This window comes from Garra rufa, chromosome 17, assembly GCF_049309525.1.
Source record: "Garra rufa chromosome 17, GarRuf1.0, whole genome shotgun sequence".
Classification (NCBI taxonomy): Eukaryota; Metazoa; Chordata; class Actinopteri; order Cypriniformes; family Cyprinidae; genus Garra; species Garra rufa.
In genome coordinates this window covers 40583574-40602411 of record NC_133377.1, presented here as the reverse complement: position 1 = coordinate 40602411, position 18838 = coordinate 40583574, and the positions used below count along the sequence as shown (strand labels likewise).

The 18838-nt window shown below is 28.7% G+C and overlaps 1 protein-coding gene across 6 annotated transcripts in view; it reads right to left on the bottom strand.

Moving 5' to 3' along the window:
• ptk2aa (protein tyrosine kinase 2aa) overlaps positions 1–17819 on the bottom strand; it is a 54943-nt gene extending 37124 nt beyond the window's left edge. Inside the window, exons 1-8 of one of the 6 annotated variants that reach the window (XM_073821898.1) lie at positions 17706–17819; positions 17437–17467; positions 15392–15456; positions 12752–12841; positions 9596–9613; positions 9023–9079; positions 2241–2264; positions 1064–1161 (exon numbers count right to left, since the gene is read on the bottom strand). In XM_073821898.1, the coding sequence (XP_073677999.1) occupies positions 1064–1161; positions 2241–2264; positions 9023–9079; positions 9596–9613; positions 12752–12841; positions 15392–15456; positions 17437–17467; positions 17706–17781 (459 nt within the window). In that variant the 5' untranslated portion in view covers positions 17782–17819. The remainder of the gene's footprint in view (positions 1–1063; positions 1162–2240; positions 2265–9022; positions 9080–9595; positions 9614–12751; positions 12842–15391; positions 15457–17436; positions 17468–17705) is intronic. The other 5 variants (XM_073821899.1, XM_073821900.1, XM_073821902.1 and 2 more) reach the window with 5 other exon arrangements.
• Positions 17820–18838: the final 1019 nt, after the last annotated feature.

Genomic DNA, 18838 nt, shown 5'->3' with positions numbered 1-18838 from the left:
TTACAAAACTGAGATGTATATATAATATGAAAGCTCAGTAAATAAGCTTTCTATTGATGTATGGTTTGTTAGGATAGGACAATATTTGGCCGAGATACATCTATTTGAAAATCTGGAATCTGAGGATGCAAAAAAATCAAAATCCTGAGAAAATCACCTTTAAAGTTGTCCAAATTAGGTTCTTAACAATGCATATTACTAATCAAAAATTACATTTTGTAACATTTACAGTAGGAATTTTACAAAAAATCTTCATGGAACATGATCTTTACTTAATTTCCTAATGATTTTTGGCACAAAAGAAAAATCTATAATTTTGACCCATGCAATGTATTTTTTGGTATTGCTACAAATATACCCCAGCGACTTAAGACTGGTTTTGTGGTCCAGGGTCACATATATGAAAAATAAATATTATATTTTATATATTTAAATATTATTTAAATTATTATTACTAAAATATTATATGTAAAATATTTCACATTTTTCATCAGAGCATCTTAACAGTCTTGTCTGATCTAAATAAAGGCAAAAATTCAAAATTAAAATTAAAATATAAAATATAGTGCACACCCAAATCATTCATAAGTTTGTAGGATAAAAGTATATAATATAATGTAATGTAATAATCATGATTACAAAAAAAATATTTAAATCTATTTAAAAATATATAAAATACAAATCCTGCACACCACTCCAACTTGGAAAAAAAGCTATTTGCAAAGTTTTGAGGAAGGTTTGAAAAAGCCTAATTGACCAAAACAAATGGTTTATATATATATATATATATATATATTTATATATTTTTTTTTTTAAGTTGTGTGCTGGAATCATATATGTAAAATAAAAATCTAAATATATTTTTTATTTTATTATTAAGCAAAATAAAGCAATTTTATCAATATAACACCTACCAAAAAAAGAAAAAAAGAAAAAAAAATGCAATTCTCACTCTAAAAACATGGGATTTTGACATGCATTGATTTAGAAAAAATTAAAAGAGCCACTAATTTGTTTGAATAATATTTCTCTGTACTGTGTGGCTGATAAATATGTTGTTTACCGGACTGATGTAAACCCCTTGGTGGACGTCACCAAACTGGCCCTCGCCGATACACCGTCCCAACTCGATTCTGTCCCGCTGGATCTCATAGTCCTGAGCTACAGATGAAAAACACAAGAAGCCAAATGTCACAAACCTGAAGCTCAACATCAGATGAACCAACAAAGTTCAGAAGATAGACATGCTGCACACGAGCAGCTGTGACCAACTTCAGCGTTTAGCACAATATTTACTGAATGCAGAGCTCAGCCATTTATCAAACTGTTTAAAAGTCACCAATTACAAGTTTAGAAACACTGAGGTCATGAGAACAAAAGACCTTAGTCAGGGTGGACACCAGAATTAATTGTGAACAAATGAAGACTAGATGAGAAAAATAGCTATGAAAATAAAGGAAATCTAAAACATTGAGACAACATTTTCATTTGTCATAATAAATATGAAGTCCACTCTGACTAATGTATGACTAATATACAATATACCTGTATTCAAATATTTGTATCTTCAATAAAGAGCTTAATGCTCTGTAGAAATCATGATATAACAATATAAACAGCTAAAAATATATAAAAATAAATGCACAATTTATTTGTAAACAGTTCCTTACTGTGATTTTGGACCATTGTTAATGCTGAATATTTTTTACAAAGTAAAACAAATCACAGTAAAAATATCAAAAATCATAGTCACAGTCAATTTTTTTTAAATGCAACATTTGTTAAATAATAACAAAGAACAAATAACTATTTGTATATAAATGCAAAAAAAAACTATTTTAAAATATAAATGAGCAAAACAAAATAAAAATCTACTGTTTGGCTACATATCAACAACTTCTGCAGGTTTTCAGTTATCTCAAATATATATAAATGGGAAATTATTAAATAAATAAAATATTAATTATATTATAAGCAATAAAGATGCTTAATAATAATACTTTTTTAAATCATAGCTTTAATAAGTTAGATTGTAGCTTTAATGATCTCAAATCATGGGTTCGAACTTCGAGATTATCATTAAATGCACAACATTTATGAAAACCTGCATTAGTCTGTGATACGAGGACGAACCTGCGTCTAACACAAGCACACAGCAAAACTCAGACAGATAGAGAGAGAAACAGAACAGAAAGACAGAAAAACTGAAAGGAAGCACACAAACAGAGGGATGGCGTTACCTGCGTCTAATCCATAGCATTCGGCTGGTTGTTAAAGAGAAAAGTCAGAGATTGGGCTTTTAGATCAGAATTAAAGCTCAGGATGAGAGAGAGAGAAACAGAAGGATGAGATGAAGAGCTGCACACACTTATCAATGACAGACATGTCAAAACACACAAAATAGCTGTTATAAAATGTGTGCGCTTAGAATATTATAAAAATGAAGTAGAGGACAAAATTATGAGCAATAAATTATAAAAACTGTTTCAGGGAACAGAAACTGCCTGACATTTCAAAGCATGAAATTCAAATGTTGATGCTGCTCATTTACAGCACATATTAAGAAAGCGACTGATAAATCAATTTGATCCTGGACCACAAAACCAGTCTTTAGTAGTACCTACAGGTATATTTGTTGCAATAGCCAAAAACACATTGTTTGGGTCAAAATAACCGATGTTCGTTTTATGCTAAAACTCATTAGGATATTAAATAAAGATCATGTTGCATGAAGATATTTTGTCGATTTTCTACCGTAAATATATCAAAACATAATTTCGATTAGTGATATGCATTGCTAAGAACTTCATTTGGACAACTTTAAAGGTGATTTTCTCAATATTTAGATTTTTTTGTATCCTCAGATTGCAGATTTTCAAATAGTTGTATTTCAGCTAAATATTGTCCTATCCTAACAAGCCATACATCAATGGAAAGCGTATTTATTCTTTCGGATTATGTATGAAAATATTTAAAAACAAATTGAAAAATTTACCCTTATGACTAGTTTTGTGGTCCAGGGTCAAAAATGCAATTCAATGAATAAACCTTTTTTTTTTTTTTTTTTTTAACCCCACTAGCATATATTTTTTGTCATTTAATATACACTTCTCCAAACAATAACTTTCATTTTGTTTTGCATCTCAATTAAATGTAAGAATGTTTTGATATTTTTACATGTGCTCATCTGCATGAGTTTTATCTTTTTTTGTCACTATTTAAATTCTTTATGTAATTGTATACATTTACTATTGATTCCTTTTTAAATCCTCCTCATCTTATGATTCTGAGCAGCTCTTTGGCTTAACTGTAAAGTTATCTTTAAAAATGTGTTATAAATAAAGAATAAAAAATAAAAAGAATGATATTTGTACTGATAAATAAAACAAAACATAAATAATAAGCAGTAAAACAGCAAAAGTGCAATAAAAACAGTTGATATGACTCATGTGCTGTTTATAGTCCAGATGTTAGTGTTATGTGATCACAAAAAATGTTAACATTTTTGGTTTTAGAAGACTTTTAAAATAGTGCATAAGTCAAATACTTTATTCGTTCTTTAGGAGCTTGACACTCAGCTATAAGAACATTCCGTTAATGTTCCCATTAAGTTAAGACAACATTACTGCTGAATTTTTTCGGAATGTTCAAAATGTCAGTTTTTTAAATGAGCAATATCACACGAGTGATACATCACGTTTATACAACAGTTCGATAGCATAGGTGAGTAAATACATAAAAAAACAAAAACGGAGTATCTTTAAAACCCTCTTTTCTTCAGCCACGAATTTAAATCTCAGTTTGATAATTAAACAGCTGAGCACAAATCTCAGTTACTTATTTCAAAACATTACTTTAGAACTAGTAACAAAGGAATCCTGAGTTGCTTCATTGATAGCTTATTGTATTACTTATTGTAAAAGCTCACTGTATAATGTAGAGTACATTATTAATGAGCGAGTGTGATTACATGCATCTGATACAGCATTCTCTCTATAGCTCAATCTCATATTCACAAAAAAAAAAACACTAGTTTGAATGTCTGCTGAGGAAAGCAGTATCATTGTCATATTAACCTTTCATTTGTTAAGGTTGATTCCCAATGACTGCGCTACTCTTGTTTACAATTACTAACTTTCTTGTTTACAACAGCATTGAAGTGTGTTTCAATACAAAAGTCTTTACTGTTGACTCACTCATCTTGTCGCCATCTAACGGCGGAACAATCTATATTTATATTTATATAAATTAGGGCTGTCAAATGTGACCCTGGACCACAAAACCAGTCATAAGGTTAAATTTTACAAAACTGAGATATATACATCATATGAAAGCTGAATAAATAAGCTTTCTATTGATGTATGGTTTGTTAGGATAGGACAATATTTGGCCGAGATACATCTATTTGAAAATCTGAAATCTAAGGGTGCAAAAAATCAAAATACAGAGAAAATCACCTTTAAAGTTGTCCAAATTAAGTTCTTAACAATGCATATTACTAATCAAAAATTACATTTTGATAGGTTTACGGTAGGAATTTTACAAAAAATCTTCATGGAACATGATCTTTACTTAATTTCCTAATGATTTTTGACATAAAAGAAAAATCAATAATTTTGACCCATACAATGTATTTTTGGCTATTGCTACAAATATACCCCAGCGACTTAAGACTGGTTTTGTGGTCCAGGGTCACAAATGATTAATCATGATTAATCACATCCAAAATAAAAGTTCATGTTTATATGCTAAATGTGTGTTTTCTGTGTTTATTTATTATGTATATATAAATACACATACATGTATATTCAAGAATTTTTTTTAGATTTATATAGAAAATATTTATAATTCTATATATAGTCTAAATTAAACAGAAGTATAACTATTCATTCATATAAATATTTGTTTAAATCTATACATGTATGTGTGTGCATTTATATATACATAATAAATATACACAGTAAACACACATTTAGTGTGTAAACATAAACTTTTATTTTGGATGTGATTAATCGTGATTAATCATTTGACAGCCCTAATATAAATATAGTTTATTGAATACTAATATTTAATAAACAGCCATCATTAAAAGTTGCTAGGCAATTCACTCAAAAATACAAAGGCAGCGCTCATTTAATATAACATGAGATTTTGCCCAGAGCTAAAACTATTTGCTCTGAAACAAAATAAATTATATCTCATGTTTAGCCACTATAGGGACATCAGAGACAGCGGCATATTCCAATAGAGCTGGCCGAGGTAAGGCTGTTCTCGGCAGGTTCATGAGTGCTAAATGCCTGCTGACGTCCTGGAGCTCACATCTCCAAAAACTTTGAATCATATTTTCAAATAGACGTTATCTTTTTTAACAAACTGCATATCTGAGATCTAAACAAGTACATTCTTGCCTAAAAAAAACTTTTAAAAGTACATTCCCTGACATGAAAACAGTATTATTTATAAAATTATAGTGTATTTGAGCATCTGCCACGACACTGGCTGTAAGAAATACCACAAATGATACAAGTAATGAAACGGTTGGAGTTCCGATATCACTTGAATATCCCATTCCTCTCAGCCAATCAGATTCGAGGACCAGAAAGAACTGTTGTATAAAATGTTTCAAAAATCTTTTTCCTGGTTTAGTGAACATTCAATTTTAGAATTTTGCAAACATTTTTAGAATGTTCCCTTGACATCTCTTAACTAAACCGTTTCAGTAACAAGTTCCACGAACAATGTTTTTGTGTTAAAGGGTTAAAGGGTTAGTTCACCTAGAAATTAAAATTAGCCCATTATTTACTTACCCTCCCAGGTGTATATGACTTCCAATTTTCAGAGAATGCAATTAGAGTTATATTAAAAAATTGTTCTGGCTCTTCCAAGCTTTAGAATGGCAATGGGAGGGTGTTTCTGTTCAACAGTCCAAAACAAGTCCAATAAAGTGCATCCATCCATAATAAAAAGTGCCTCATATGGCTCCAGGGGATGAATAAAAACCTCCTGTAGCGAATCAATGCATTTTTGTAAGCAACATTAAAACTTAATAATCATTTTTCTCTAGCTTGCGCTTAGAGTCGTACACGGAAGTCCCAAATGGGGACGCACAGTATAGAGAGCAAAATAAAACGGTCATAAATTAGAAGTATAAAACAAGTTTTTTTTTTTAAGAAAAATGATGGAGGATTTTTCCTTTGCTAAAGTAAAACTATGCTTCCTTTGCTCCTGTAAACAAACCTTGGTTTTCGTGAGACTCAACGCTGACGTCCTACTTCATCTGCCTGGAACGACTTCAGTGTACGACTCTTAGCGTAAGCTAGAGAAAAGTAATTATTATGTTTTAAATATGGATATTTTTCTTACAAAAATGCATCGATTTGCTACAGGAGGCCTTTATTCACCCCTTGGAGCAGTTTGAGGCACTTTTTATTAAAGATGGATGCACTTCATTGGACTTGTTTTGAACTGTTGAAAACACCCGCCCACTGCCATTATAACGCTTGAAAGGGCCAGAACTATTTTTAATATACCTATGATTGGATTCGTCTGAAAGAAGGAAGTCATGTACACCTAGGATGGCTTGAGGGTGAGTAAATAATCATGGGCTAATTTTCATTTTTGGGTGAACTATCTCTTTAAAGACCTGATAATTCTTAACGAACATTCCAATAATGTTACTTGAAGAACGTTTGTTCATTACTTAAGAGAACCTTGCCAGAATGTTCTAAGAATGTCCTCTTCCACTAAAAAACATCAGCTTTCATTGACTGGAAAAGAGCAGCATAAACATTCTGCTAAACATCTGCTTTTGTGTTGCATGGTAGAAAACCACGATTTTGGAATGACATGATGGTGAGTAAACGATAACTTTTTTATTCAACTGTCTTTCAGACACACATTAAGTTGGTGTATGTTCAGAATCCTGTGATTGTTTGTAAAGTCACACACTCGTGAATGTTAGTGTGCAGTCGCTGACTCACACACACACACACACACACACACACACACACACACACACACACACACACACACACACACACACACACACACACACACACACACACAATCACTAAATCAGGACACATCACAGACTCCAAGAGTGTTTATATAAAGCCAATTCAGATAAAAATCCAAACCCTAAAAGAATAAGAGCCATTTGACAGATGATTAATACTTCAGAAATCCTTTTAACTTTTAAAAGAGTCCCCAAAAGCAAACATGTCAGACTGAGTTTAATCCAAACACATGCACTGTTGTTCAAAAGTTTGGCATCAGTGCTCATGCTCATCAAAGTTCATTTTATGTGATCAAAAAAACGAAAAATTATTGCAATTTAAACCGACAGATTGCTCTTTTAATATACTTTAAAATAGAATTTATTCCTGTGATGCAAAGCAGAATTTTCAGCATCATTACTCCAGTCTTCTGTATCACATGATCCTTCAGAAATCATTCTAATATACTGATTTATTACTTTTATTATCAAACAGTACTTTTATTAGGAAACGATTGTGCAGCTTAATATTGTTTTGGAACCGGTGATACTTTTTCCAGGATTCTTTAATGAATAAAAAGTTCAAAAGAACAGCATGTATTCAAAATATAAATCTTTACTATCACTTTTTTTTTAATCAATTTAACACATCCTAGCTGAATAAAAGTATTAATTTCAAAATTTTCAAACAAAGACAAAAAAGAAAAATGTACCAACCCCAAACTTTGAATGGTATTGCATATTGTTACAAAACATTTATATTTTAAACAAATGCTGTTCCTTTTAACGTTTTACTCATCAAAGAATCCTGAAAAAGTATCACAGGTATCAAAACAATATTAAGCAGCACAACTGTTTCCAACACTGATAATAAAAGTAATAAATCAGTATATTAGAATGAATTCTGAAGTTTCATGAGACACTAAATTATGCTGAAAATTCAGCTTTGCATCACAGGAATAAATTATATTTTAAAGTATATTATAATAGCAATCTGTTATTTTAAATTGCAATAATATTTCGCAGTATTACAGTTTTTTCTGTATTTTTGATCGCACAAAATTGCCACACTTTTGAACAACAGTGTTTAGATTAAACTCAGTCTGACATGTTTGCTTTTGGGGACATCCTTTTAAAAGTTAAAAGAAGTATCACATGTTCCAAAACAATGTGTTTCCAACATAATAAATCAGAATATTAGAATGATTTTTGAAGGATTATTTGACACTGAAGACTAGAGTAATGATGCTGAAAATTCAGCTTTGCATCACAGGAATAAATTATATTTTAAAGTATATTCAAATAGAAAACTCTTATTTTAAATTGTAATAATATTTTGCAGTATTACAGTTTTTTCAGTGTTTTTGATCACATAAATTGAACTTTGATGAGCATGAGCACTGATTCCAAACTTTTGAACAACAGTGCATGTGTCTGGATTAAATTCAGCCTGACATGTTTGCTTTTAGGGACGTCCTTTTAAAAGGTCAAAGTAGTATCACATGTTCCAAAACAATAAGTTTCCAACATTGATAAGAAATCAGAATATTACAATGATTTTTGAAGGATTATCTAACACTGAAGACTGGAGTAATGATGCTGAAAATTCAGCTTTGCACCACAGGAATAAATTATATTTTAAAGTATATTAAAATAGAAAGCCACAATTTTAAACTGCAAAAATATTTCACATTTTTTAAAACTTTTCTGTATTTTTAAATCAGCAGATAAATCTTCTTTAAAAACATTAGCGTACACGCTTCTGAATTACGTCCAAATATGACCGGCTTTAATTTCAGATATGATGAATGCTCTAAAGCACAACACAAACTGAGTTTCCAGAAAGAATATTCTGGAATGTCAGAGCTGGATACTTTAAATTTTATTTGCCGCCACATCAACAAACCAAACGAGCCAGACGGGGGGGAAAAAAGGTCAGGATCTGGCTCAGATAAAACCGGATTTAGTCCAAAACATCTGGATCCCGGAAGACAGCAGTTACACACATTTAAAAGTGAGGGTACTTACTAGAGGGCATGGTGTAGGTGTCCTCCTCATCTACGATCTCTGCGTAGTCGTCTGTTTCTGAAGGGAGACAGAAGCAGCGGCGGTCAGTATCTCACACGCGCCGGCCAAACGAACGCCCACTCGGTCACTACACCACCCGTAACCTTCCACTACACAAACTAGAGCCACTCAAGCAGCCAAGAAACTCCTCCATGAAGACACACACACACTAAAACTCAAACTCAAGTGCACTTCTCTCTTTTAAACTCTCTGAACTGCATCCGAGTGTCTGTCTGTCCCAGCGACCAATCAGAGAGCAGCTCTGCGGTCGAGCTCGAGCAAGACGAGGGGAAGGAAGTGACTCTTTCGTCTTCATGCGAAACAGATTTAGTCCGTCGTTTTTGTTTTTTGGGAGAGGTCACTTGCTTCTCTAAATAATTGCACCTTTAAAGTGCCCTGTGAGGAATGCAGGGAGCTAAAGAGACTTCAAGTGCACTTAAAGTCAAGCAGACTGACATTTATAACACACACTAGGACTAAACTAAAATCTACGCGAGGAAAAGAAGCCAAGATTGCAACGAAGTCAAACATTACCATCTCCGCTTAGATCTTCTGCAGGTCCATGCAAAGAAAGGAGAGGAGCAGAGAGGAGAGGAGAAAGGTTAATTCATCAGCACACGTGAAAACACACATTCGTCATTAATCTGAAGTGGTTAACTTGGTCTTCGCTGGTTGTGTGAGCAGCTCCTGCAGTAAATGTGTTTTGTTCATGCTGTTCTGGGAGTCATTAGTGTGGGTTATATTGGGTTAGACGTGCTGCAGGAATGTGTGGGATGAGATTCAATTGGGACGTGGACACACATCTGCCTGGATTGTTCTGCCACGGGTCTAATTCAGTACGCTTCGCATGGAAAAACCCAACGATCCTGTTTGGAGGCAGGTTTGTATGTCTTATGCAATTAGCAAAGAAATCAAAAATATTGGGTGAGTCTCAAAAAACTGTCAACAGCATTTAATCACTAAAGCAAGAATAAAAAGAACATATTTTGTTTGAAGAAAACCAAGAGCGCTTTTATCAAATTAATTACGTGATTAAATTAGCTGTATTGTAATGTCAAATATTATATTTTCATCATTGCAATGTGGGAAAAATATTTTTTATTTGTTAATAAAAAATATAATATTATGAAAATATAATTATATATATGTGACCCCGGACCACAAAACCAGTCATAAGGTTAAATTTTACAAAACTGAGATGTATACATTATATGAAAGCTCAATAAATAAGCTTTCTATTGATGTATGGTTTGGCCGAGATACATCTATTTGAAAATCTGGAATCTGAGGGTGCAAAAAAATCTAAATACTGAGAAAATCACCTTTAAAGTTGTCCAAATTAAGTTCTTAACAATGCATATTACTAATCAAAAATTACATTTTGATATATTTACAGTAGGAATTTTACAAAAAATCTTCACGGAACATGATCTTTGCTTAATTTCCTAATGATTTTTGGCATAAAAGAAAAATCAATAATTTTGACCAATACAATGTATTTTTGGCTATTGCTACAAATATACCCCAGCGACTTAAGACTGGTTTTGTGGTCCAAGGTTACACACACACACATACATATATATATATATATATATATATATATATATATATATATGTGTGTGTGTGTGTGTGTGTGTGTGTGTGTGGGAAAAATATAATTCTATTTATTTTTGTTTATTAAAAAAGCATAGCATTATAAAAATATAATTATATATAAATAATACAAATGCAATGTATATATAAAATCATGTATTTTTTTAAATAATGCTCATTAATTGCACTAATGAAAATGTAGTGTTTTTTTACATTATAGTGATAAAACGTTGTAGGGAATTGGCATAAATAATTTAAAAAATAGTAATTCTTATTAATTTGTATTAATAAAAAATATTTTGAATATGCATGTATATTATATATAGATAGATAGATCAAGAATCATGTCTTTTAATTTAATTAATGCTAGTTTAAAACACTAATGAAAATGATTTTTTTTTTACATTATAGTGATAAAAAGTTGTAGGGAATTGGCATAAATAATTTCAAAAAGCAAATTAAGCAAAAAAATAAACAATCTTAGTAATTCTTATTCATTTGTTTTTTGTGTGTGTGTATATATATATATATATATATATATATATATATATATGTATATAAACAAATAGAACAATTTATTAAATTGTAAGTACATTTGTAAAAAACAAATCATGTATTTTTATTTAATTAATGCTAATTTATTACACTACTATAATGTAAAAAACCTCTACATTTTCATTAATGAAAAAAAGTAGGGAATTGGCATAAACAATTTCAAAAAGCAAATTGAGCAAAAAAAATCTAAACTAATAATAGTAATTCTTATTATAAAATATTGAGTTTTTTTACATTTAAGTGATGAGTTGTAGGAAATATGTTTAATTGACATAAATAATTTCAAAAAGCAAATTAAGAAAAATCTGAAATATGTAAAATAGAATTTCTTTTAATAAATTCTTACTCATTTATATTACCAAAAAAATATATTATTGATTCTTATTAATTGATTATAAAATAAGCAAACAGATAAAAATAAAATAAAAATATAATTATTAATTTTTTTGAATTTTGCTTCTGTGGTGAGATTTTAAAGATTTTAATAATATTAAGATTTTTTAAATATATATTTCAGTGATAAAAGTTGCAGGGAATGTGTTAAACTGGCATAAATAACTAAAAAAATCTTAAATCTAAATTTTTATATATAAACAGAATTTTTCTATTTTGCTTAAAAAATAATTAAATTAAAAATAATTATAAGAAATTCTATTTGAAACAGCATTTAATCACAAAATCAATAAAAAAGGACATATTTTAATTGGCATAAATAATTTAAAAAATTAAGCAAAAAAAATTTAAATAAATTATGTCAAATAGAATGTTTCTATTTTGCTTAAAATAATTCAATTAAAAATAATTATTTATAAGTAATTCTATTTGAAACAGCATTTCATCACTAAAATAATGAAAGGACATATTTTGTTTAAAGAAAAAAGTAAAGACTACTTTTATAAAATGTGCTGTATTGTCATATTTTATTGTCAACGCTGTAATGTGGAAAAAAATATTTTAAAATTGATTATGAAATTTAATTTATATATATTAAAAAAAATGTTATAAATTTAATACAATTATAAAAAAGCAATAATAATAATAAAGAAAGAATTAAAATAATTTCTTATTTTTGGGATTTTGCTTTTGGAGTGAAATGTGAAATTTCTTTATGACAATTATCAATTAATCAATGTCAAGGGTGCAAGGGAGAGACAGAGAAATTATAAACCTTAAAATAAACCAATTTTTGGTGCAGAATACAGCACGATTCTCATAAAAACGATTTGTTTGCATGCTATATATTTAATATTTTAATTACTTAAAATAAATAGTGTGATTTGCCAGGGAGGTGGAAAATACATCCTCACAAGAGCCATTATTTAATTGATTGAAAATGACTTGCTGAGGATGAATCAGAGCACCTGTGAATCTATGAGAAACAGATGATACATGTGGACATGATTCTACAGAACATGTGTTGTTTAGGATGGACAGCAGGTGAGGGTTAGTGTTCAAACACACACACACACACACACACACACACACACACACACACACACACACACACACACACACACACACACACACAGGAACAGCAAGTACCCTTAGGAGGAGAATCATGGGAACAGAGGACAAACGGAAGGAGAAAGCGCCGAGCTTTAGCAGCTTTGGTGGGCGTCTGAACCACTGAGTCTTCAGAGAAGAACAACAGATGGAGAGAGAAAGAGAGTGAAGCAAAGCAAGAGAATATGGCTGGAGGAATGGAGAGGCAATAAACATATTTGTGACCCTGGACCACAAAACCAGTCATAAGGTTAAATTTTACAAAACTGAGATATATACATCATATGAAAGCTCAATAAATAAGCTTTCAATTGCTGTATGGTTTGTTAGGATAGGACAATATTTGGCCGAGATACATCTATTTGAAAATCTGAAATCTAAGGGTGCAAAAAATCAAAATACTGAGAAAATCACCTTTAAAGTTGTCCACATTAAGTTCTTAGCAATGCATATTACTAATCAAAAATTACATTTTGATAGGTTTACAGTAGGAATTTCACAAAAAATCTTCATGGAACATGATCTTTACTTCATTTCCTAATGATTTTTGACATAAAAGAAAAATCAATAATTTTGACCCATGCAATGTATTTTTGGCTATTGCTACAAATATACCCCAGCGACTTAAGACTGGTTTTGTGCTCCAGGGTCACATTTATCTTCCAGATCCGTGACAAAACAGCCTGACAAGCCACATAACGATCTGTGGCGCTCTGACTTTCACTATCAGCTCTTCTCACACCAAAAATGAATGTGAATGCATGTTTGCATTGAGAGTTACTTCATTTCAGAAAGTGATTTTAGATTATAGATTATGCTGAAAATCTCCAGTGTAAACCGCTTATAAAGAGCAGACATGTTCATGAGCACCGAACATCTGAAATACAAGTGATGATGAGCTTTAAATGCGGGCAGATGTTGCAGAAACCAGCCCAGCATCTTGAAGACATCAAATATCAGAGAAATGCTTTGGAGACTAGGCAAAAGAGCATTTGCATGCATTTGATTGTAATATTTTAGAGTGAAACCAAACATTCAATGAATATATGAACAAAAATAAAATAGTAAAAAGCTATTAAACATTGTATATTTATAATAATATTTATCCATATTTTATATATTCACATACTTCACAAAGTAAATATTCAGCTCATGTTAAATAAGTCTAATAATGCTAATAACGGAAACTTCATGGGCATAAAAATCTATTAAACATATATTTCTATTAATATTTTTTTCATAATTTATATATTCATATATTTTTTTCTGTCCAGACTTTAATGTTAAATTAGTCAAATAATGCTCTTTAGGAATGGGCAAAATAAACTAAACTAAAATAAAATAAAAAATCTATTACACATTATATATTTATATTATTATTTATAATTTATATATTCATATACTTTTTCTGTCCAGACTTTTAATGTTTAATTAGTCTAATAATAAATTAAAATAAAAATATAAATATATTTAAAAAAAATATATATATATATTAAACATTACATATTTATATTAATATTTATCCATATTTTATATATTCACATACTTCACAAACTAAATATTCAGCTTATGTTAAATTAGTCAAAAAATTAGAGTTTAATATTAAGTTAGAAAAAATTAAAAATAAAAACTAATAATAATAAAATACAAATCTATTAAACATTATATATTTATATTAATATTTATTCATATTTTATATATCCATAAACTTGTTTCTGTCCAGACTTTTAATGTTAAATTAGTCTAATGATGCTCTTTAGGAATATGCAAAAATAAAATAAAATAAAAATGTATTAAAAATTATATATTTATAATATTATTTATTAATATTTTATATATTTACTTACTTCACAAACCAAATATTTAGCTTATGTTAAATTAGTCCAATAATGCTCTTAAGGAAACCTCCTGAGCAAAAATACATAAAAAATACATAAAATAAAAATCTATTAAACAGAATATTTTTATATACGTTTTTTATATTTTATATATTCATATACTTTTTCTGTCCAGACTTTTAATGTTTAATTAGTCTAATAATGGTCTTTAGGAATCTGTAAATTAATATAAAATAAAAAAAAAGCTATTTAACATTATATTAATATTAATATTTATTCATATTTAATATATTTACATACTTCACAAACCAAATATTTGGCTTTTGCTAAATTAGTCCAATAATGCTAGTAAGGAAAGTTCATGGGCAAAACAAAAAATAAAAATACATAAAATAAAAATCTATTAAACAGAATATTTTTATATACGTTTTTTATATTTTATATATTCATATACTTTTTTCTGTCCAGACCTTTAATGTTAAATTAGTCTAATAATGCTCTTTAGGAATGGGCAAAATAAAATTAAATAAAAAATAAAAAGCTATTAAACATTAAATATTTATATTAATATTTATTCATATTTTATATAGTCACATACCAAATGTAATTTAGAAAATAAAAATTATTATGGGTTTTTAACATCTCAAGCTATGAATTTCCTAGCAGTGTTTGACATGCAAAGCATCACAATTACTATTTGTCATACTGAGAGTTATTGATTTAAACTTCAAATAATAATACTAATGCAGCCTGTTTATGCTGTAACTTTGATGATTGAGCTGACAATGCATCTTATCGACAATAAAATCAATAAACCTGATAAATCAGAGATGCATCTTACCTGAAACAGAGATGGCACGAACTCCTGCTCGAATCCCCTCTAGCCGCTTCTCATTGTTAGCAAGTCTATGGACAAAAATTACTTCATTAACAAATAAAATGGTGATTATTGTTGGTTTTCTTAATGCACAGAAGCTATTTTTATCCAGTGGCTCATGAGAACATGAGAAATTGTGGACATGAGCTTGTTTTTTTTGTTGTTTTGTTTGGTATCAGGTGCAAATATGCATGCTAACTTAATCAGTATTATACTAAATTATTTTTCGTACTATATGCAACACAGTATAAAATATTTCACAATATGAGCCTGGTAAAATTCATTAAGTATTAAAATAAAATTATATATTATAAAAAATATAATAATAAATGTAATAAATTTTATACATTACATATTCTATTCTATATATATATATATATATATATATATATATATATATATATATATATATATACACACACACACATACACAAATATCTAATTTAAAACGTTGACATTTCTAATTTAACATTATTTAACAAAAAAAAACATTTATTTATATTTATATTTTATATAATAATTTTTCACTTCAGACTTTAGATGTTAAGTTAGTCTAATGATGCTCTTAGGAAACTTCATAGGAAATAAAATAAATAATATATTAAATAAAATGAAATATATAACATAAAATTTACAAAAAAAGCTATTAAACATTACATATTTAGATACAAAATTTATTCATAGTATTAAATTATTCATATTTTTCTGTCGAGGCTTTTGATGTTAAATTAGTCTAATTATGGTCTTTAGAATATCTAATGGAAAATAATATAAAATAAAGTTTTTAAACATATTTATATTAATATTTATTCATATTTGATATATTCATACACTTTTTTTTGTCCAGAATTTTGATGTTAAATTAGTCTAATAATACTCTTTAGGAAACATCATGGATTATAAAATAATTTAAATAAAATAGATTTTTTTATACGTTATATATTTTGATTCATATTTATTCATATATTTTTTTCTGTGCAACACTCTTTAGAAAACTCCATGGGTAAAATAAAATAAAACTAGATATTTATATTAATATTTATTCATATTTTATATAATCATACTTTTTCTCCATACTTTTGATGTTAAATTAGTCTAACAATGCTCTTTAATTACATTATTATATATTTTATATATTTATTATATATAATAATATATTTTTTTTCTCTTCAGACTTTAGATGTTTAATTAGTCTAATAATGCTCTTTAAGAAACTGCAAGGGCCAAATAAAATTATTAAATTTATTAAACATTATTAAAAATTTTAAAAGTTATTAAACATCATATTATTTATATAATTATTCATATTTGATATATTTTATTTAAAAAAATACCACATACTTTTCTTGGTCCAGACTTTTGATGTTAAATTAGTCAAATAATTCTCTTTAGGAAACTTTGTGGATAAAAATAAATAAATAAAATAATAATAATAATAATAATAATAATAATAATAATAATAATAATAATAATAATAATAATACATTTGATGTTACTCCTTGGGAAACTTCATGAGTAAAGTAAAATTAAATAAAATTAAAATTATTATAAAAACTTTTAAACATTATATATATTTACATACTTTTTTTCTCAATACTTTGATGTTAAATTAGTGTAATGATGCTCTTCAGGAAACATCATGGGCATATAATTAATTTAAATAAATAAAAATGATTAATGCAATTATAAAACATTATATTTATACTAATATTTATTAATTTTGCATACATTAATAACTTTTTCCAGGCATTTGATGTTAAATTAATGACACTCATAAGAAAAACTACATGGGCTAAGTAAATTACATCAAAACCATCATCAACCAAACGATCACAAATATATAGTGAATGTTTAATATATGACCCAGCTCGAGTCCCAATCAGGTTTTGACATGTTTTGGTGGTGTTTAAGTCTTAACTGGTGGTCAAACCTCCTCTAAATGAATCTCTTGCCTGACGTCAGTTTATTAAACAGCTCATGAAGGCCAGTCAAGTGAATTTATGACTTACTTTGGAATGGATGGAAGAGCTCTTTCCCCCTCTGTAGGACAGAAAAACACACCGCATCAGCTTATGAATCAAACACAACAACATGACCCACCCAAACCGACATTTCAGATTTGACTTCAAGTGGACTTATGTCTTTCTATTAGTATCTTTCTGAGACAAACAGCTGTGCTGCTTCGTACTCAGATTTTCCACTCAATGCGACCCATTCATGCTTATTCCACAGTCTACACTACAGACATGCCACAATGCATCAGTGTCATCAGACGTACCTTTCTGAGGTCTGACGATGAAGGACTGGCTGACGGCATTGAGCAGTCGACAGTAGCCGTCGATGAGGTCGGCCATGTTCTCAGCGGTGGCGAAGGACGGCGTGCTGATGGTGAGAGGCTACGAGAAAGAAACGAGAGTCACAATGAGCCATTATCAGCAACAGCAGCCTCGTCATGACGTCAACATACAACACACACCAGCTGCACTGACTAAACACACACATACACAGATGAAGACACGCCCACAAATGCCTCCAGACACGCCCATAAATCATATAAAACACACCCACTATGCAATTAGACACACCTACAAATACTATAAGACACGCCCACGGATGCTCTCAAACACGCCCACAACAGTGTTTCCTTTTACTGTCTAGACTAAATGTGATGAGATAAAAATAATAATGGTAACACTTTACAATAAGGTTCATTAGTTAAACATTAGTTAATGTATTAACTAACATGAACTAACCATGAGCAATACATTTGTTACTGTATTTACTAATCTTTATTAACATTAGTTAACGGAAATACAGTTGTTCATTGTTTGTTCATGTTAGTTCACACTGCATTAACTAATGTTAACAAAATTTTAATAATGTATTAGCAAATGTTGAAATTAACATTAACACAGATAAATAAATGCTGTATAAGTGCAGTTCATTATTAGTTCATGTTAACTAATATGGTTAACTAATGTTAACTAATGAACCTTATTATATTGTGTTGTGTTAACAGTTGAATTTTTTTTTTTTTTAAGTTTAATTGTTACTCTGATCAATATTTAGAACTAGTTTTTATTATTGTATTTCCTTTTGAGTTAAATATTAATATAAAAAAACATAGAAATAACAATACCTCTTCTTAGTTTTTATTTATATTACTTTTATTTAGTATATTATTTATATATTTTGATGCATTTTTATTAGTTTCTTTATGTATTTATGTTTAGATTTATTGTTTTTATTTTCTATTTTTTATTTGTTTATTGTTTATATTATTTTTTATATCTTTATACATTTTAAAAATATACATTTTATTAGTGTGTATATATATATATATATATATATATTTTTTTTTTTTTTTTTTTTTTTTTAAATCATTTTATACATTTTTATTAGTATTTTTTA